General features: G+C 37.2%; 1 protein-coding gene across 1 annotated transcript in view; it reads right to left on the bottom strand.

Annotated features, from left to right (window-relative positions):
- Positions 1–626: 626 nt before the first annotated feature.
- Positions 627–22,590, bottom strand: part of LOC117316118 (TPR and ankyrin repeat-containing protein 1-like) — a 121,780-nt gene continuing 99,816 nt past the window's right edge. The window contains exons 31-36 of the mRNA XM_033870617.1: positions 20,986–21,204; positions 19,847–20,181; positions 13,142–13,306; positions 10,535–10,766; positions 4,440–7,594; positions 627–4,106 (exon numbers count right to left, since the gene is read on the bottom strand). Of these exons, the coding sequence (XP_033726508.1) occupies positions 3,921–4,106; positions 4,440–7,594; positions 10,535–10,766; positions 13,142–13,306; positions 19,847–20,181; positions 20,986–21,204 (4,292 nt within the window). The 3' untranslated portion in view covers positions 627–3,920. The remainder of the gene's footprint in view (positions 4,107–4,439; positions 7,595–10,534; positions 10,767–13,141; positions 13,307–19,846; positions 20,182–20,985; positions 21,205–22,590) is intronic.

The raw sequence follows: 22,590 nt of genomic DNA, 5'->3' as shown, positions 1-22,590 counted from the left end.
CCCCCCCCCCCATTAGAGATCCGTGGGACACGGACACAGGCGGTCCTACCATACGTGCTTACTTGCATTCACACACTACTTAACATTGAAATACCTGCTGGGTTTGGGAGCCGGCTTAGAGAGCATACTGCTACCGTAAACAGACCGGTGGGTAATTATAAACGGTGCATGTGCACGGCTCCGAGTATTTCGGTACCTATGCTTATTTGTTTGTTTGTTTTTGTTTAACGTCCTATTAACAGCCAGGGTCGTTTAAGGGCGTGCCAGGTTTTGGAGGAAAGCCGGAGTACCCGGAGAAAAACCACCGGCCTACGGCCAGTACCTGGCAACTGCCCCACGTAGGTTTCGAACTCGCAACCCAGTGGTGGAGGGCTAGTGTTAAATTGTCGGGACACCTTAACCACGTGCACTTGACCACCGCGGCCCCCCGGTACCTATGCCAGAGACAGATTATAATATAGTCGTATAATCATAAACACAACGATAAATATACGTAACCAATAAGTTTGTTACAGTACAGATAATAATTTGTGTTAGGATCCTGTGATTTGATCCTTAAAGGATTCAGATGAACAACATTAAGTCAAATTGTTTTCATGCTATTTATAGAGATAACAGAAACTAAAGACAATATCAAACTTTTTTTATTTAACAGCATAAAAGTAATTTACAAAGTCGTTTTGTCGGGATATAAAAGTAAATTCGGCACTTATAAACAACTCTATAAAGCATTGGCCTAAACAGCAGCTCGATTACAATCACCAAATCATCTCGAGGACTTCAAAAAAAATATATCCCTTGGTTACAACGAATCAGACACAAATTGAAAGAAATCTGTCAATTCTTCGATAGTTTGATATCACAATATTCACATTTCAACTAATGTCTAAAAGGCAAATAACATCTCTATGATCAACCAAAAGAATTTACATACTTATGTATTTTGTAGCACTAACTCTGCAAGTAATGATTTACATATATTTAAGTCAATTCAAAACTATCGTCAAAAGCAAATCATGAAAACAGTTTATATAAGGAAGATAAAATCACATCAGACTGCAAATGGTAGTAACAGAAACCTTTCTAATGTTCAAATACAACGCAAGAAAAACAAATCAAATTGGAAAAATAACATCTGCTCATACAAAATAATAATTTGTTATAAAAACTACAATCTCAACAAGGGTTATCAATGGGACTAGATGTTACATGAAATTACATGAAACAATATAATTTTCAGGAAATTACATGTATTGGTTTTCATAACAAATACAGTAGATTGAATGTGGCAGAATTTCACCAGAAAGAGATTCATTTGATCATGTGATTTAAGACGGGTGGTTCACACTTTAAATAGAAGCTATGATTTTGATAGGGACTGAATTGTCGGAAAGCAGGATTTTCTTTCGGTTTAGAAAACAGTAGGTCCTGTACAAGTTTCTAGGATGCTCGATCTTTTAAGAAACTAAGTGTGTGGCGCTTGATATCTAAAGTGTGTATGACGCTTGATATTTCTAGAAATTTTGGAAAATAAGTATGTTGGGCGCTTGATATTTCTACAAACTAAGTGTGTATGGCGGTTGATATTTCTAGAAACTAAGTGTGTATGGCGCTCGATATTTCTAGAAACTAAGTGTGTATGGCGCTTGATATTTTAGGAACTTAGTGTGTATGGCGCTTAATAGTTAAGAAACTATCTTACGCTATTAGATAGGGAGTCATATATTTGTATACATATATATGGTATCTTTACACATTGACACGAGGAAGGTTTCGTTTGTTTTATTGAGACATCACCTCCTCATTATGATGTATTTTAAAATTACCCAATGACTACTTAATTGTGGTGGATTATGGGTATACATGACAAAGATCAAAATTATATTTTGACTACTTAATCGTGGTGGATTATGGGTATACATGACAAAGATCAAAATTATATTTTGACTACTTAATCATGGTGGATTATGGGTATACATGACAAAGATCAAAATTATATTTTCACTAACGTTTCATTTTATAATGGAAAAAGTCTTCAGTGTAATGTGTACATGGGTAACATTTACCAAATTATTGCGTTGTCTCCAACGTACGATTCAAGTAATCAAATGAGGCAAAATAGTACTATAATATTACTATTATATTATACTTCTGATATTTCCTGAAATCGTTCGTCATCCTTATTCTGAAAAAAACAACATGATTTGTTATCGACAGACAACAAAAAGGCATGTACAAAGACAAAGAATACCACAAAAACAACATTCCCTAATACATGTGTAGATAAATGAAGTCATACGTCAAAGCAATTACAATATCACGCCAAAATTTGTAAGGGCATTGTTACAAAAACAAAAGCTTTCTCCCAACAAATCATCCAAGACAGGAATGTTTATTTATTGAAACAAAAGAAAATGGTGGACGTATCAACGGATATATTTGTTAATTAAGGATTTATAATTACAACGTCAGGTCGTTAAGACATTCGAACCACCATTTCATTGTAACTTCCATTATTTAGTTGTGAAATGTTGCCTGGGAAATAACTCTTTCTGAACAAGAGTTTATATGGTCCTAAAATCAAAGTCTGTATTGTAACAAGGGGAAGTACAGTGTACTTACATTTACCCACAATGTACACAAAATGTGAAATAGGTGTCCAACAATGGCTGGTGAAGAAGTAAATTACTATAATATGGCACTTTTGATTGCATATAATAACAAAATCTACTCCAAAAATACCAAAATAATAATAAAAGAAAATATAGGAATGTCACAATATAAAACTGGTTTATTGCAAGTATATTACAACAAATGTAAAATTGAAATGATGGTGCATTGCAATGTTTCAGAAGCTTAAATAATTGTTTTCATGATTTCTGTCTCATTTTCATTCAGCAAATTACCAATTGCTTAAAATACTTGGACTACATGACAAACTAATATATTTAGACTATGTTTTGATTTTTAATCCAGCATATTAACATGGTAATGAAATATCGAAAGACAAATTACACGATCTTCAATACAACTTACTTAGTTGGTGGAATTGGAAATACATTTTATCTTGCCTGTGCATTTTAAACGCTTTTGATATTATTAATAATGTTTTGAATGACAAATGCCATTGTAGTGAAGTCGGAAGTTTTAAACAACTTCACGTGCTTTAACATAAGTTTGTTCAGTATTAACCTTATGATTTGTGATGCACTAAATAAGTTTTTTCATAAACATGGTACCGACCTGTCAATAAGAATAAAACGATACTAAAAAATATCTTTAAAGCCCAACTTATGGTACATATAACACTGAATTGTTTGAATTATTCTAAATGCTTTTCTTGAAGCCATGCAGGTAGAAATAATAGTTTATTATTACAGGAAGCAGTTGATGGTATATAGGTGATGGGTAAGTCAAGTTCAAAATACTACAAAGGCAAGGGTTAAGCACTTCCCAAAGATTACCTATGTCTGATACAAGTTGATTTATTTTTATTTATTAGTCCTTTTTTTACCATACATTCTGGCTATCTCCATTTTGCTTATCTGTGCCCCAGTCCCCAGTTTTGTTGTCCTGCAAAATGAGTATTGTCGTCTTCAATCACTTTTACACCTCCCTCATCCCTACCAATTTGTCTTCCCTACCAATTTGTCTTTTTTTTGCATATGCCTCTCTCATCCCCATCTCTGCCACTTTCATCAACTACATTTCGTGCCGCCCCCCCCCCCCCCCGAATTTTGATACTTAGCTCTGCTGGTGACCTGTTTCAGCTCACATCCTTTTTTTTTTTATATCTAATGTATATCCCTCTATGATACGTTGTAGCTCTTTCATTCTTTTCCTTCATTTTATTATTTCTGTCCTGTCCCGGGAACAATATTTAACCATCCCCTTTTATTCTCTGAATATGATCCCCTCATTCAGTCGTCTTGCTGTTTTTGCCTCGCTCTACCCCTGCCTCTGCCCCGCCCCTTTCCTTTCTTCTCTCTCTGACGGACGGGTTCTTGGACAACATCTTCTAGCGTCTGAAGTTCATCCTCCCAATCTTCATTCTGGACGGTTTGACTGTTCCAGGCTTTAGAGCTTTCCGAATTTCTTTCCTTGGACTGTCAAATTGAAGAATATCATTCTTTATTTTTCTCAATGTTTAAATAAAAACCAAATTTCAAACTTAAGCATTGCGGCGATCTAGAAACCGTCAGTATTCTAAACCAAATAATTATGATCATTAATAAATCTGTTTTGACCAAAGAGTCAGCTTGAGATAAATATAAGATGGCACAAAGTGACATGTGGACGTTAACAGAAATTTCCATGTCTAAACTAACTTTGTTCTTCGAAAATGGTACTGAAAAAATATCCTGTGTCATATTTCATGCTACAAATATTATTGGAGATATTAACATACAGAGACGAATACTATACAATAGCAAACTTACCTCTTGCAGTTTTCTCCATTGCTCTTCCACATAAGTTTTCACTTCCAAGAAGCATCCATTCGTTTCATGGAAAAGCTGCACCAGAATAGTGAGGTTCCCCCAATCTCTTTTAGCAAGAATCCTTTCAAATTCATTTTGAGTCATATCTGATTTGCTGACTAGCCTACCCAAATCCAATTTCATATCAGCATAATTCTTAAGACCTTTCTCCGTCCTGAGATTATGTTTCCGAATGAATTCCAAGATTTCCTCCTGCTTTGCTGCTATTTGGGTTTTGTAAGTCACTTTGAGGTGCTTGAAGTTTTGCATGTTGCGCAAGTGTGCTTGGCTTTCTTCATGTTCTAACTTCTGTTTTACTCGCCATGAATCTTTACTTTCCTCTGAAGCTTGATTGTCACCTGTTTCGTCCACAGGTTCAGCGAGGTCAACTGACATCTCAGAGACTTTAGGCAGCTCCTCCACATTGGCTGTTTGCCCACTGTTATTACTGAACAAAGCAGAGAAGGGATTCATGATGGAGGGGAAAGGGCTTTTCTGGTTACTGCCAAGGTTTGTGGTTAAAAGCGATGCCGCATAGCTCCTCCCCTCTACAAGGTTGCCAGGGGGTTTGTCGAAAGTGACATCACAGATTGTACAAGCACGGTCATCTATGCCAAATTGCAGAAACTTCTTCTGACGTTTTTCACTTTGTTCTTTTAGTAGCTCCTCCTCTACAAGAGAATGGAGGATAGAGCACTGCAGTCGAAAGCGAATTTGTCTGAAGAACCTGGTAATGATCAATGCAGAATTCTCCTTTTGCTGATTCTCTTCATACGTTTTCTTTTCATTCTCCCACTTATACTTCTCTTCCATCGTCATGTCTGTTTCCAGTTCAGCTGGAGAGGAAGCTGACACATTTTCATCTTCCTCTGCGGACGCTTTCCCTTGCCCTGGGTTTGCCATCTTTTTCTTTGTATCCGAGTTGAAAAACTTGGATGGAAGTAAAGCCAGTTTGTCAAGGGGGGTTGATCTAATCCCATAACGGTCGGAGGCTGACCAATGACAAAGACATACATGTTCCTTATCTCGATCCTGAAGAAGTTCCTTCAGCGCTGCTGCAATGTCCGATATTCCATCTGCCTCTTGTACAGCACGCACAGCCTTCACCAGGCGTGGAGGACAATCTTTTGGGAGAGCAATCAGACACAATTGCTGCATCAGGTTGGACTCCTTGTGGGCAAACAGGGCTTTCCCCATGTTACACAGGACTGTCATGCACAAAACCAACAGTCTCTCGGCAAGGCCATAGTCCAAATCACGGTCATCACGTGGCTTGAATAAGTGTCGAATTAGATTCATTCGAATCTCTGCCCCACATAGAATACTAATTATCCTTTCGGCTCTGTCCTGACTGAGGGTTCGATGTTTACCCCAGGGTGTCTTGTTTCGCTGTATGATCTCAAATGTTGGCTGCCCGTTGTCCTTGAAGCTTGAGTCAATGAAGTATACAAGGCTTATGTATGACGCAGGCAGAAAGAAAACATCTGTCACCTGGTTATATTTTGCTCCAAAACAGACTGCAATGGTTGTGAAGTATTCAGTCCACATAAGAAAATCTGAGAACTCTGGAAGAATCGCAGTCTTGTTCCTATCTCCAAGGATCACGATGAACTTTGTGAACTTGATGAGGGCCTCCAGCGGATCGCATGGGACAGTGAGTTGGTAATAGGCCTCGAAGAAACGTCTCGCCACGCATTGGACAGACACGTTTTGCGTTTGTTTATCATCAACAAGAAATCCGAATGACTCCAATCGTTTCTTGATCTTCGACTCGTTTTTCTGGAGGTATTCTTTTTGAATCTCTGTTTCAAACTGCATCATCAGACGGCCGGTGTCAACATCTTTCAACTGGAGATAATTTGCGAGGAAGTACAATTTCACGAAAACATCGGTGTTGGTTTTCCTTTCCTGTGTCTTCATATAGGTGTATTTTGCTTTTAGATAACAAACCATATGCTCTTTCAAATACTTCCGCTCTCTGAAGTGCTCTCTGCAGTGACGTGTTTTATTTACGAGGATTTTACTAACGTGATCCTGGATTCTATTGGCTTGCAATTGTCCCATTTCTGTCATCCTGAACGGGAAATGTTCACGTGGCATTAAGTGGTGAAGTAGGGCCTCACAAGATTTGAAGCGGGCCAAGTGGTCATCTTTGGTGTCTGGAAGAAAGACATTCACCAAATCAGTGAGATCTGAAGTAATATTCTTAAGCAGACGACCACAACCTTGCTGAACATACCAGTCCATCTCTAGGTGAAGCAGGTCAACATCAAGCAAGCTTTTCAGAGCTTTTTCTGTCATGACATCATGTCTGGCGAGACATTTGCCTCCATCTGTAGCTTTGGTGCAGTTAAAGCCTAGAATAAACTCTCGGCACTGCTCCCGTTGTTTCTTAAGCTTGTTAAGAGCTAGTGTTACCGCACAGTACCAGGAATGACCACGGTCCAAAAGAAACCGACAAATTTCGTCCCGTGCTTGCTGTCTTGCAACTTCATACTCAGTTTTTTTTCGTTCTGCTTTTTTCATGCAGCCTTTCATGATTTGCAAAGCAAGCGGTTTTCGAAGTGGGAACATTTTCAGGAATCCATCGGATGTTGGCCTCAATCCATAGTACTTGAAAATACGATCACCACCGACTTTGTCGGAGGACACCAGAAGGTTCAGTACTCCAAACAGGTTTTCCATTCCTTTCACGACCTGTGAAAGGTTCTTCCAGATATGAAGATCAGAGTTGTGTACCATCCAGTCCATACACTCAAGTTGTCCTGCTTCACATCTTGGGGTGCACTTGTTGAATGCCCCCCATGATTCATTGATATCTGTTACTTCATTACTGATTTCCCCTTTCAAGAAGCAAGCCTCACCCCGGAGCTCTGAATTTGAAGTTTGAAGTAAGATATCAATTGCTTCTTGAAGTGCTTGGATAATTTCCTCTTTTTGAGCTTGCCTTTCTTCATCAGAAAGTTTATTTTCTGGTTTCTTACGCAACTTCACCTGAGCATCCACAATGAGACATTCTCCTATGAGATCTTTGATTGCAGATTGTCTGGCGGTTTTCACAGCCTCTCCAGTCTTTCCATGGACAATATAGAGGTGTGTGGCATCCACATACTTTCCTGAAAATCAAGTAGATTTAAGGTGAACTATATTGAATAAAATGACCTTGAAAAAATATATAATGGTCATTCATATGAATGGGTCTTTTCATGTTAATAGTATCATGTTAGTGATGTTTTAGAAAATGGTATACAATATTTTTAACAGAGGTGATATGATTCTCTAATGCATTTGTTAATCATAAGGTAGCACACCAAAGAAAGACAGCCTGGCCATGGGTGATTTTTTTGTTAAGCAAATAACTCCTGTATTATGATATGCATAAACAAGAGGCCCAGAGGGCCTGTATCGCTCACCTGGATTTCACGAGATATGAAACAAGAATGATGATTAAGTACATTTGTCACTTGGTATTGCTATGTCAATATAACATATGCATTTTATATGGGTACGTGAGGTTTTTATGCCAAAAAATACATTAATTCATGAAATGAAACTAACTTTTGGCGCAACCTAATAGGGAATCTGCTCCTTCCTTCCTTTATAAAATTTTGAATCCTTACCAAAAAGGATGCTACCAGTCAAACATGAGCTGTTTCAGAGAAGAAGTTGATCATATCAATTTAGCCAAATTGACCCCTTTTAGCCCCACCCCTCAGTCCCCTGGTGGGGTCAACCCTAAGATTTGTACAACTTTGAATCCCCATCCCCATGACCATGCTATCATACAAATGTGAGTGATATCCATTGCTTAGTTTCAGAGAAGTTGTTTATATCAATTTAACCAAATTGACCCCTTTTGGTCCCGCCCCTCAGCCCCCAGGGGGTTGGCCCTGTCATTTCTTCAATTTTGAATTTGTAACCCAAGGGATGCTACCAGTTAAATATTAGAGATATCCATTGCTCAGTTTCAGAGAAAAAGCTGTTTATATCAATTCTGCCAAAATGACCCCTTTTAGCCCCGCCTCTCAGCCCCAAGGGAGGTCAGCCCCACTATTTGTACAATTTTGAATCCCGACCCCAAAGGGATGCTCACAGTCAAATATGAGCAATATCTTTTGCTTAGTTTCAGAGAAGAAGTCGTTTACATAAATATAGCCAAATTGACCACATTTTGGCCCCGCCCCTCAGGCCCCTGGGGGGTCAGCCCCATCATTTGTCAAATTTTGAATCCCAACCCAATAGTGATGCTACCAGGCAAATAGGAACAATATCCTTTGCTTGGTTTCAGATAAGAAGTCATTTATATTAATATAGCCAAATTGACCCCTTTTGGCCCCGCCCCTCAAGACCCCTGGGGGGTCAGCCCCATCAATTGTACAATTTTGAATCCCCACCTAATAGTGAAGTTACTAGGCAAATATGAGCAATATCCATTGCTTGGTTTCAGAGAAGAAGTCGCTTAAATTAATATAGCCCAATTGACCACATTTGGCCCCGCCCCTCAGGTCCCTAGGGAGTCAGCCCCATCAATTGTATGATTTTGAATCCCCACCCAATTGTGATGCTACCAGGCAAATATGAGCAATATCCATTGTTTGGTTTCAGAGAAGAAGTCGCTTAAATTAATATAGCCCAATTGACCACATTTGGCCCCGCCCCTCAGGTCCCTGGGGGGTCAGCCCCACCGTTTGTACAATTTTGAATCCCAAACCACTAGTGATGCTACCAGGCAAATATGAGCAATATTCATTGATCGGATTCAGAGAATAAGTTGTGTATATCAATATAGCCCAATTGACCACATTTGGCCCCGCCCCTCAGGCCCCTGGGGGGTCAGCCCCATCATTTGCACAATTTTGAATCCCCGCCCTATAGTGATGCTACCAGGCTAATATGAGCGATATCCATTGCTTGGTTTTAGAGAAGAAGTTGTTAATATGAATATAGCTATATTGACCCATTTTGGCCCCGCCCCTCAGGCCCCTGGGGGGTCAGCCCCACCATTTGTACAATTTTGAATCCTCACCCCATAGTGATGCTACCAGGCAAATAGGAACAATATCCTTTGCTTGGTTTCAGATAAGAAGTCATTTATATTAATATAGCCAAATTGACCCCTTTTGGCCCCGCCCCTCAAGACCCCTGGGGGGTCAGCCCGACCATTTGTACAATTTTCAGTTGCCACCCCATAAGGATGCTTCTGACCAAATTTGGTCAAATTCTGATCAGTAGTTATGAAGAAGAAGTCAATTGTTGACGGACGGACGGACGGATGACGACGCAACGGTTAATTGGTATATTCATTATGAAGAAGTACATACAGGCATCACATTTGTTAAAACTAAAATAAATAAATTGGTTCTGGATTTCCCAAAAGTGTGTTTACACAGGAAACTTAGTTTTGCCTACAGCGAAAAAATGGAGGCTCATAATCAAGATAAGATTATGGGAAAACTTAATGTACAACATATGTCAAAACAAGATTAATTGTCATAATATTTTGCAATTTTTAAGTTATTTTAAAGTTGCTACCATGGTATTCACAGATCTAAAAAACATTGAAAAAAGTTTACTTATCCTTCAGAGCTGTATTAAAATTGCAAATGTTGTATAGATTACAAATATATATATACTTTATTACAGGTAATATGTAGGGTTAACTGGCAATGTTTACATACCTAAAACATGTGCCATATTTTTCAAAATAGGGCATTTTTACTGTACACTGCTGTAGGGATTTTCATATATCAGCCTTCAAGATCTTGAGAAGAAGATTCTCAAGGTTTTTACTTAATTGCCTGTGTGACCATGAAATAGGTCAAGGTCATTTATATGAAGAAACTTTATACCACTTTGTACTAGGTACCAGCCTGCAAAAAATCAGCCTCTAGGCCTTCTGAAACTAGAGAAGAAGAATTTCGAAGCTCAATAGCTCAATGCCATGCCATGTGAGCTCACAAACTTACTAACCCTTCACCCTAGCATGCTACAGGCCCAATATCAGGTCTTTTGGCCAGGTAAGCTAAATCTGAATGGCAAAACACAGGAATACAAACCTTCCTTCTGAAGAAGTGCACCTGCCTGGTCGAAGTAGCCTTTGCTCTTGAGGAAAGTGACACGGTCATTTAGACTCTCCAAACGCTCAAGGTTTACCATCATGCGGACCTCATTGTTGTTCCTATGGTGAAACTCAGCGGCCATGTGACTAAGACGTTCTCGTGTACGCAGTTTATCTGGAGCATGATCCAACAACACAGCAGGAACAGCCTGGTTTTTTGATCGCAGACCCTGTCAATAAAAATGATGCAATCACTTTTTGTACCAGGTGAGCTAAAATGGGGATATCAGATAATGTTTCAAAGGCAACAAGATCTACATAGATAAATGATTGTCTTACTTGGTTAACATGTTGTATCATTGTGATTAATCAGAAGAATTACTATACAAATCTCAATCTGTCATGACTACAGTTTTTGATGACAATTATTTGTTGTCTTTTGTAACATCCTTTGAGACTGCAGGTGGTATACACAGCGTATACATAGTACTGGTTTGCTATAACCTCCATACCAAAATTAAATTCATTTGAATAGCGATACATTTCAGAATATTCACACGTGCTTAACATTCTTTTTAAACTTAACATTGACAATTATGGAGTTTTTAGTGAATTATAGGACAATGGCACCTACCAATCCAGATTTTGACATTTCTTTCGATCATTTTTTAGTTTGCTCTGTCACCATCTAGGTATGAAAATTTTAGGCCCCAAGTGTCAATGACAGGTCCTATGACGAAACAGCTTCATTTTTTCCCGCTCTATTGTATCTAACTCTCACGTTATGTTGAAAGGTGCTAATATCCTGTTTGTCTTAAAAATAGAATCCTTTGAGGTTGCAAGATGCATATAGACCCTGCTAAATAGGGACCAACCAACCAATTGTTTTTCCTGAATTCCATAGACTTTAGTGTTAACGTTTTGGAGTATATCATTAAAATTCTTGAATTCAATATGGCAATTATGGTTTATAACAAGAGATCCCAGAGGGATCTTGGCGCCCACCATTGAATGATCTTTATAGGTTCCATGTCAGATTGATCTTTTCCCTACTTTTCCCTTCCTCTAAGTCTTACTTATCTGTGTAAATTCAGAAACAGCCCTCTAGTACTTTTCAAACAAGGGGAACCCATATACAGAATTTAAGATTTAGCTATAATGGCTGTCTGTCGGCCATGTTGTTTTCGTATTGGTCCCAATATGCAAAACTAGGCACTGAAGGGAACCTACATATGAAATTTGAAAAAGATCCCTTCAGTACTTTCACAGAAATAGCGATAACAAACTTCAATTGTCAAAATCCGAGATGGCTGCCTGTCGGCCATGTTGTTTTCTGATTGGTCTCAAAATGCAATATGCATAACTAGGCACTGAGGGGAAACTGCATATGAAATTTCAGAAAGATCCCTTCATTACTTTCTGAGAAATAGCGATAACAAATTTTAATTGTCAAAATCAAAGATGGCTGCCTGTCAGCAATGTTGTTTTCCTATTGGTCTCAAAATGCAATATGCATAAGTAGGCATCAAGGGGAACCTACATATGAAATTTGAGATATCCCTTCAGTTCTTTCACAGAAAAAGTGAAAACAAATTTCAATTGTCAAAATCCAAGATGGCTGCCTGTCGGCCATGTTGTTTTCCGATTGGTCTCAAAATGCAATATGCATAACTACGCACTGAGGGGAGCCTACATATAAAATTTGAGAAAGATCCCTTCAGTGCTTTCTCAGAAATAGAGATAACAAACTTCAATTGTCTAAATCCAAGATGGCTGCCTGTCAGCCATGTTGTTTTCTGATCGGTCCCAAAATGCAATTTGCATAACTAGGCACCAAGGGAAACCTACATAGGAAATTTGAGAAAGATCCCTTCAATACTTTCTCAGAAATAGAGATAACAAACTTCGATTGTCAAAATCCAAGATGGCTGCCTGTCGGCCATGTTGTTTTCCGATCGGTCCCAAAATGCAATATGCACAACTAGGCACCAAGGGGAACCCACATATGAAATTTGAGAAAGATCCCATCAGTACTTTCTCAGAAATAGCGATAACAAGAATTGTTTACGGACGGAGGGACGGACGGACGGACGGACGGACGGACGGACCACGGACCACGGACGCAGGGCGATTTGAATAGCCCACCATCATCAGATGGTGGGCTAACAAAAGTTTAGGGTCTCATATAACACATAATCAAAAAAAAAAAAAGTTGGGTCCTTCAGCTCAAATTTTTTCCAGGGTAGCCATTTTGGAAATTGGTGAATTTCGCAGTAAAAATTCTCAGAAATCTGAAATGTTTACCTGTTAATTAGTATTACCTGAAATTTTGGGGGGGAAATTCAATCGGACTTACAAAATTTATATCAACGTTTCTTATGGATAGTTACCTATCAGGTTACATATCTATTTTGTTACTTCATAACATACTGGCCAATCAGTGGCTGCCAGACATTTTATCCCTGGCTCAACTTTCTATACACAAGGGACGTTTCAAAAGAATATTTTTTCAATTGGTTGGTTGTTCCCCAATACTATCCTCAAGCCCATTAGCTTGTCACTTACTGAAATTATTTTGACAACAGGTAACCTTGCCTGGACTTACCTCTATTAGTTTGTTGTACCTCCACAGTGTGTCAATGGCCATATCATAGAACTCATTCTCACAGAGAGTATCAATAGCCAGGTTGAAATGTCCTAGCTGTTCATAACAGCGACTGCCTTCAATTGGACGTTTTGTCTTTCTGTAGGTTTCCCCAGCTCTTTCAAGCTAAAACCAACCATGTACAACTTTGTTAAAGTAGCAATCAAACTTGAATAGCTTCTGGTTTTGATTGATCACACAACACACAAGAGACTGAACTTTCTTAAGGAAAATAGTCTCAATAGAAATCTCTGCTTATCAGGAATGAAGTCAAATCCCAAGATTTGGCTCAATGATATTTATTTCAAAATCCTCAACAAATTTCTGATAAAATAAACTATTTCCTCTCATCATGTGAGCTTTGTTATCATTAAGTTTTACTGTGGAAAGACAAAAGTGACACTGATGATGCCAAATGATTGCTTGGTGGTTGAAAAATTACTATTCAAGTTGAAATAAGCCAGTCTTATAGGAATTTTGTGTTTTTCTTAAATATCCTAAATATAAGTTATATTTGTGATGAACCAGTGGGGAAAACACGTGACCTGTAACAGATATGGGAACACTAAAAGTCCGATAATGGAGGACTAAGGTTCCAGCTCGCGGTAAGTTTGATGCTTTTAAACTCATTTACTGTATCAATATCAACAATTTAATAAGTGCACGGGACCTGTAACACTTAATACTCAATTGATATACACAAAAGACATCACTTTATGCTGTAGTTATTGCAAATACTTCTACACCATTTCTCAAGAAATCGATACAGTAAATGAGTTTAAAAGCATCAAACTTACGGCGAGCTTCGCCCTTTGATTTACAAGTTATCGTACTTAGGCTAATTGAAGTCGGATCCAAAACATACCCTTGTACTTTTCAATTAGTATTTTCTTATTCTATACAATTACAAGCAACACGTGTTATATGTGTACACTAAATTTATAGAATAATTTATTATTATTTCCAGTCTATGCATGTGAAATAAAATCTAGATCTAAATCTAGGCCAAGTAAATTTGCAATATCACATCGAGTTAAATCGAGAATATGGGCTAAGATAGCGTACTAGGTTTAGTGTATTTGATTAAAAAAAACTAAATACTAAGTTACTTTTAAAATACAGTCATTTTTTTAAATGAGGCACCCAAAATAGCACCAAATTCTTGCCATTGTGAGTACTGATTTTATGAGTTCACCGTCGCATGCGGCTTCCATCGATGACAAATGAACAAGAGAAACACTGGTCAGTAATTAGTCATGGCATGGTGAACTTACCACTCATCGTGTTTGCTTAAAATCGACCCTGCATACCTGATACTATTTGAATCAATATAGGTTAAAAGTAAATCTGAACACAGGTAAACGTTTATTTCACACCCGATTACATTTCACACCTCAGCGGGATATGCAAAGATAAGGAAATGGGGGGAATTTGATAAATCCCGAGTGTTCCGAGTGCAATTGTATCGAGAATTCCGAACAGATTTTTTCAGATTGTAAACGTGGAAAAGACATTTCTTAATCAAAGTACTGAAAGTACTGTAGGAGGCGTTAGTCAGATGTAAAAGGAGATATTTGAAATAAAGCAAGAATACAAATTAAACTGATATCAACATGACTAAACATTTCCACTTAAATGTGTCAAACCAACCGGACATAATGGTTTTCACAGTCCTGATGAATGTAATGGTTTAGACTGTTCCGATGTACATAATGGTTTTAACCATCTTAAAAGTTGCAAACCTACTTCTAAAAGAAGTTAAACATTTCTTATTTCAATCAAACCTTTACTTAAAAAGTCAAACATTTTAATTTTTTTCAAATCAACGTCTACTTAGGTACATGTCATTAACATTCATACTTTAAACCATCTTTTATACTTAAGTAGTTCAAAATTTGCATTTATGTGTTTAAAACAAACTTATATTTTATAGGCCTGGGTATTAGAAATGACCAAACAATAAGATATGCATTTCGATAAGTTATAGCAATACACGATATGTATTGAAAATACAGGGAGTGTCTGCTACTTTTTTGTTGAAAGTGTACAATGTCTTTCAATATCTTGTAAACAAAATTGTTTATTCCTTTCTATTTTGATCTTAGAATAATATCAAAATTAGATTGACAGCTTTTAAAAGTTATTACACTTTTTTTTTAACAAAGACCTCATTTTTAAGGACAATTATTTCAAAATTAGATATTAATTCCATCTATTTTAATAGATCCAATGTCAATATTAACAATAAACTGTGATTTGTTGCTTTTTAATTTACCACCAAGATGTAGATAATAGCCTAGTAGCTATAGGTACTGTATATTAATATACAGCGTTTTACATGCAAAATATTGAAGAAAACTTTCATATTTGATATCAATTCAATATGATTGTATAAGTCCCTTGGGATGGGGAAAGAACCCTGGGCCTATTTTTACATCAGGATTGTGTAAAAATGTCAATTTAGTGAAATTGACCTATTTTGGTCCCATCCTTCAGCCCCCGGGAGGTTAACCCCAACATTCGTACAATTTTGAATACCCACCCCATAACCATGCTACCATACAAATGTAGGTTTTATACCAAATTGTGCAATTAATCCATGAAATGAAATTGACTTTGGGTACAACCCCATAGGGATTGCTACCACACCAATGTGAGTTATATCCATAACTTAGTTTCAGAGAAACCAATTGACCCCTTTTGACCCTGCCCCCCGGGGGTCAACCCCACCATTTTTACAATTTTGAATCCCTACCCAAAAGGATGCTACCAGTCAAGTATGAGCTATATCGATTGCTTAGTTTCAGAGAAGAAGTTATTTATGTCAATTGAGCCAAATTGACCCCTTTTGAGCCAACAATTGAATTGCAGTTTAAGGATAATTTTTGATTTTGGCAAGAAAACATTCTTTAAAGGGCATGTCTGCATCATTTTTAATAATTTGCCCTTGAAACTTCGCACACACCTTCATAAGAGCCGGTTCTTTAAAATGTGAATGAAGGTCAAGGTCAGAGAGATAAACTCAATATTTGTAGCCAGTTACACATGTTACATGTATCTGTTTGCCAAATATCCAGCCTTCATGTGTATGTGCAGTTTTGGGTCATTTTTTCATTTTGGTAGGAATTTCTTTTTAAAAGTGCCATATCTGCGTCATTTTGATTATTTGACCTTGATACATTGCACACACCTTTAAAAGGGCTGATTCTTTAAAATGTGACCCAAATTAATAATTTTGAAAGAACTTTGAATTTTCTTCATTTGACCCCCGTGACCTTAAATGAAGGTCAAGGTCAAATATAAGTATAACATTTGTAGCCAGCCATACGTTATCGATGCGCCAAACATCAAGCCTTCATGTGTATATTATAGATAAAAGAGCAGAAACCTTTATTCTGCAATTTTGGATTATTTTTTAATTTTGGCTGGAGAAAATAGCTTTATGATTCTTTTCCAAGTGCCATATCTTTCTGCCATATTTTTATCTGATGACAATAAAATATGCACATTCTGTTTCAGTGGACTATGTTCTTTCATATGAAATGAAAAAAATAATCAATATAAGATTTTTATTTTTGACATTCGAACCCATAACAAGTCGTTGGCCTTGACATTCTCTGACAATATATCATTGAGAAAAGTTTGCCCTAACCACGTGCTAACCAATTTCCAATGAAAATGAAATAAATTATGCTAAAATATGTGTGATGAGTTTCCTATATAAACTATAGTAAAATGTATCCTCTCCCCAAGGAGAATGCGACACATATGGGGTCATGAAATTAACAATTTTGATAAAATAGCTTAAGAACCTTTTGTACACCATTCTGCGATATCTTGGTCTTAAGAAGAAGACCGACGCATGACGACAGATCAAATTATAATGGTGTATATTATGAGCTGAATGTCAAAGGATTGTAAACTCTGTACAAATTATATTATCAGGCAGTCAGCCTAAATGTATGTTTCATATCTACCATATTAGAAGTTTGATGTTTTGTACGATATATATATATACTTAATTTTTACACATACATTAAAGGAGTTAGCTACTTTCATAAATTAAGATGTTTTTTCTAGAGTTTACTAGGCCGGATGAAATATGATCATGAGCAATCAGTATGGTCAATATGAGATTTGATAAAATGCCTCTCGTAGTCAACCACTCATGATCACTCAACTTCTTTTTGTAGGAGTCAATATTATATGTAGGAGAATTAAACTCTTGCGATGTCTGTTGCACACAAGTACAAAGAAATACATTATCACTTAAGCCGAAAAAATTCACACTTAAGTAGCAATAACACATAATAGTCAAAAACCCAATATATGTGATCAGTGATAAGAAACAGTACTTATAAGCATTTTTGGCAATTTATCCTGAAACAGCTACATTGTATATAGCCTTCCATATTTGACATCCCACAGATTGTTGCTTGTATATACAATGTATATAGTTTTAAAGGTCAACATTGGAAAAAACCTAAATGGTTATACATGAATTCATAATAAATAGAATTATTGACAAAAAAGTTTCATTTATTTTCACACTTTCTGGAGACCAATAAGGAGATTGATGATCGTTTTAAGGGATTGGTTTGTGACATGAATATCAAACATTTTTAATTAAATTTCAAAAGCAAATATAGATTTATTTTGAAAGTTATGAGGAATATTGATATTTGAGAAAGTCTTATATTATATGAATTTGATATATCGATTGCCAATAGATATACATGTATTTATCATTTTACATGAAAACAACAAAAAGTTATATTACATGAAAACATTTGAAAAGGTTGAATCGTGAGCTGAATAATATATAAATAAGACAAGCTGGTTCAATAATAATTTAGCATTTTCATATATATTACGAGTGCGAGTAGCTACTGCAGTAAACCTTATCACAAAAGCCCAGATTATGTATATTGTCTCTGTCGGGGAAGGTACAGCACAAATGACCACCACGACAGATATGTGCCAGTTTTCTTAGTTTAAAAAAATAAACGATCGAATTCCATCACGCCATCACCGATCACGTTAGGTCTACCGATTCATAGATTTGAAACACAGGGACTTCGATCAGTTATCGCAGTAATCCGAAGGGTTCTGGTGTTGATATCGCTGATTAAAGTCTGCATATAGTATATAGCAAGATCGTCAGAAAATTCGGACTATAATCGCAGTAGATATTGTGATTTTGTGGTCTGGCCAGGCTTGAACAACTTATCGTAAACAGTTTCGTCCTAAATAAACAAACGCTTATTTCAGTGGGTCAACAAACAGATTTAAACTTTGTAAGCAACTTGCCTTTAATTCATGTTGATAGATATTAATTTCTAGCGACAAACATCACACTTTGATGCTTCGTGTGAAGCCCGTGTCCACGTGCCTTCATTTTGACAGAGTGCTCGCTCACGAAAACAGACGGAACACGTGATCGCTAAATATCGGACCAAATCTCATAAAATCTCGTGAACAAACTACCAAGTTGTAAACAAAAGAAATGTTGTTAGCCAAAACCTGGAGGGTAATATGAAAATCGGGAATTTGTTTGCGCTTGGTTGCTATGCCGTCTTTATTCCTAGTAGTTAAACAAGTGTAAGGTAACGTCAGAATCTCGCAGTTATCTCCCTTCAAACAGTATTTTCGATATAGATTTGCAAAAATCGATGCAGGTGTAGATATTTACAAGACATTATTCTTATTGTTTATTCAAAATAGTTCCTGAAATGTTCACAACATTATAAGCATAGTTAATACATTTCTGTGCACATCTACTTTGAATGACGGACTACAATGACGTGCCTCATACTTGGAACTAATAGTATAAGCGAATCATTACCCCTAGTTATAGAAATTACCACCAGAGGTCTCAAATTCCGGGCCTCCGCCGAAGAGAAATTTATACTGAATATACCTTTTTTCATGTAATAGCACTTTATTTGTAGTCTTGATAGTTTTCATAAATGTATATATAGTTCAACTACATCATATATGAACCGAAAGAAACTACAAAATGAACTGTGAAAGGAAATATAACGAAAATGAAAGTGAGAGATTGTGACGTCACAACTCGTAGGTGATTGTAATATGGCAGGCGTAAACGCCTCCATAAAAAGTAGTTTAGGGCGAAATTAAAACGGAACGAATATCTTTTGTGTTGCTTAAGGGCGAAAATAACCTGGGGCAAAAAAATACCAGGTATACAGTATTTAATGTTATATCACTTGCCTCATGAATCAAATTATTGAACTCATAAAATTTTTTATTACATAGACATGGCTAAGAAATTCATTATGCCATGGGTCTAGTCCCCATGTAAGGTAACACAGGGACATGTTGCACCTATGTAAATATAGATTTGACCTTAAGGTACTACGGTGTAATTGGACACCCAATGCAAAAAAAAAGTACATTTTCCACACAACAACCATTTGACACTGTGCAAACGCAGCTACATACAGTCCTGTTGAGCCTGTATAACGCTCAGCAATCATGGAAAAACATTCTCATTTATAACATTTCAATAAACATAACCTTGTTTACTTTTTTTCCAGTTACCTGTCCCTGTATGATGTTAATTCACTTCAGCTCTATTGTATCTAAATCTCAACAGATTTTTTTATTTAAAGGTTTTGTCTTTTCACAATTGTTTGTACTTACCCAGCCAATCTTCTCGAACAAGTGAGCAACAAGCTCTCTCTCCCGGGCATTCTGTAGACACTTAGCTGCCTGTGATGGAAGACTGCAGTCCAGGAACATCTCGGCAGCAAAGAGAAACTCATCTCTCATGTGCTGGTGACTGTCCTTTGTGCGAGAGGCTTTCAGAGCTTGTTGATGAGCTAGGGCCACTTTGTGTAGCTGATGGTCACCTCCCATAATGAAGCACTTTGCAGCAACTTCATACAAAGCATGCTTCATGAAGTCATCCCCACGTCGAATCCAGTCTTCTGGACTGGACTCCTCTGCAAACATGCCGCCAATGGTTTCTGGACTATCTATAGGGTGAAAGACAAAAAATACTCATCCAATACATAACTTACCCATCAGCCAATATAAAATTCAAGTATATATGGTATAATTTCAATCCATGTTAACAAGAGGCCCAAAGGGCCTGTATCTCTCGCCTGACTCTACATCAACTTTGATATCAGCTTTGATGTTGATCTAGGTGATTTCTGCAGATATTATGTTGATTACCACTTTATTCAAATACCAGAGTAGGCTTGGTTTATTTCAATATTTTGTTCTAGTGCTTGTTTAAAGATTTAAGTCTATTTGACCCTGGTGACATTTAATGTAGGTCAAGGTTATTCATTTGAACAAACTTGGTAGCCTTTCACCCCAGCATGCTACAGACCCAATATCAGGTTTCTGTGCCTCATGGTTATTGAGAAGAAGTTGTTTAAAAGGAAAAGTTGACGCAAGATGGATGGACAGCGGATGCCACACCATGGCATAAGCTTACTTGGCCTAATAGAAACGACTTCAAAATGCCTGTAATACTTAAATGTCTCCATTTATTTGTAACAATGCATCCTGTACAGAAGGGGTCAAAAGTAATTTCTGATCATTGACCGTTTAACACTGACCAGTAACAACCAGAATGAGATCAGGCGTAGAACTAGATGTTATGATTAGTACTTAGTTTCAGTATAGGACAGGATGCAATGAGAGGCAAACGGACATTACTGCACAGGAGAGGCAGACATGGGTAACATTACAGCTTTGTGCCCTCTCCTTTACGTGGTGGGGGGAATGAAAATTGATTTGGAGAATTGACTATCTAGTACAAAAAGTACCTTCATCTACATCTGTGCTGTTAAGGATCTTGACTAGTTTTCTAGCCTTGAAGTACTCAAACATTGGAGCTCTTTTTTCCTGGTCCTCGTCAAAGATCCACACGTTAACACGTGCACGAGTCACGGCCGTGTATAAGTGTTTAAGCTCCGAGTTGAGCACTTTGTGCAAGCTGGCATCAAATTTTAGGGCCCTCGGTCGGTTCGTCTGCTGTAGCACATCTACCAAAAAAATTCAAATTCATTAGATATCTATTAACAAGAATTCCATGGAAATGTGTCTGTGGCCTGTGCAGAAAGTTGAGTGACTACAAGACTTATTGCATGATCCAAGGTAAAAGAATTATCATAAGGAAACGGCTTTTATTTTTTTTAGCAACAGTGACCTTGATCTTTGGACCTGAAAAGCAATCCCGAGAAAGCACTTGTGGTAAGAAAGATCTGCATGAAGTATGAGCTTAATCTGCCCAAGGCAACTATAAAGGGAACTTGAGTTATATCACGGAAACCTCTGTGCCGACGCCGACGTCGCTGCCACTGACATATTGATACCAATACCGTATAGCGGGAAATTTTAGCGGTCATAAAATTTGGCGATTTGGTCATGAAAACTGAAAGTTAAATTTTGGCGGGTTAAAATTTAGCGATTTCCTTAAATCTAGGGTTTTAATTTGGCGTTAAGCATATATATTACCTACCGATATATATAGATAATTATTAGGTGTTTTGTGTATTATCGATCCTCTGCCTCGAAACCGGAAACTATTACCAAAAAAATTCAGACGAACACATACATGTAGATTTGTCAAATTAGTGTTTATATGAGTATGTGTACAAGCAACAGACAAAGATAATTTAATCAACCGTAAGATATCGCCATGGTCATCTATTGTATGATGTGTATACGTACAGTTGAGTTGAACAATTAGTCTACAAGTAGTATTAACATCAGTTCATTGAATGGTATGGGTAGATGGCTTTGTTTTCACAAAAATTAATTATGATGCGATATATATCATACTTGTGTTGCTATACATATATCGTGAGTAGTTGTTCACTAGCTATTCGCATGTACCTATCGGCATTTTGGCCGACAATTGCCAGGCAACATCCAACGTTACTACCAGTCGTTACTCTCTTGAGTTATCAAAGGTAAATGGCGGCCAGAACAGAAACTAGTGGGTAAATTGAAATGTTTGCGTCTTTTTATTTGGCAGTGTTAAAATTTGACGGGTTCAACTTTGGCTATCTTTATACGGACCCGCCAAATCGCCAAATTAAAGCCCCGCTAAAATTTCCTGCTATACGGTATGTTGCCTGCTTTTTTCAGGTAACACAAAAAGAATTTATATTTTTCTAAATGATTTCTCAGTGTGATTAATCTAAACTAAAGGTTCAGCAATCAGGCTCAAATTCACTTGTGTAGATATATTAGCCAAACAGCACCACGCATGATTTCATTATATCTGAATATAATGGATGCTTACTGTCAGAATCATAGGTCATAATACCTATTTCAAGGCCAATAGGTATTGAAACTTAATAATCCCCTTATCCAATGTCCACATTAACTTATATATACAGCTATCTTGTAACAAAGCCAAGCGT

The sequence above is a fragment of the Pecten maximus genome, chromosome 18, assembly GCF_902652985.1.
Source record: "Pecten maximus chromosome 18, xPecMax1.1, whole genome shotgun sequence".
NCBI lineage: Eukaryota > Metazoa > Mollusca > Bivalvia > Pectinida > Pectinidae > Pecten > Pecten maximus.
Note: the sequence above shows the minus strand (reverse complement) of the source record. Positions and strands in the feature narration are given on the sequence as shown.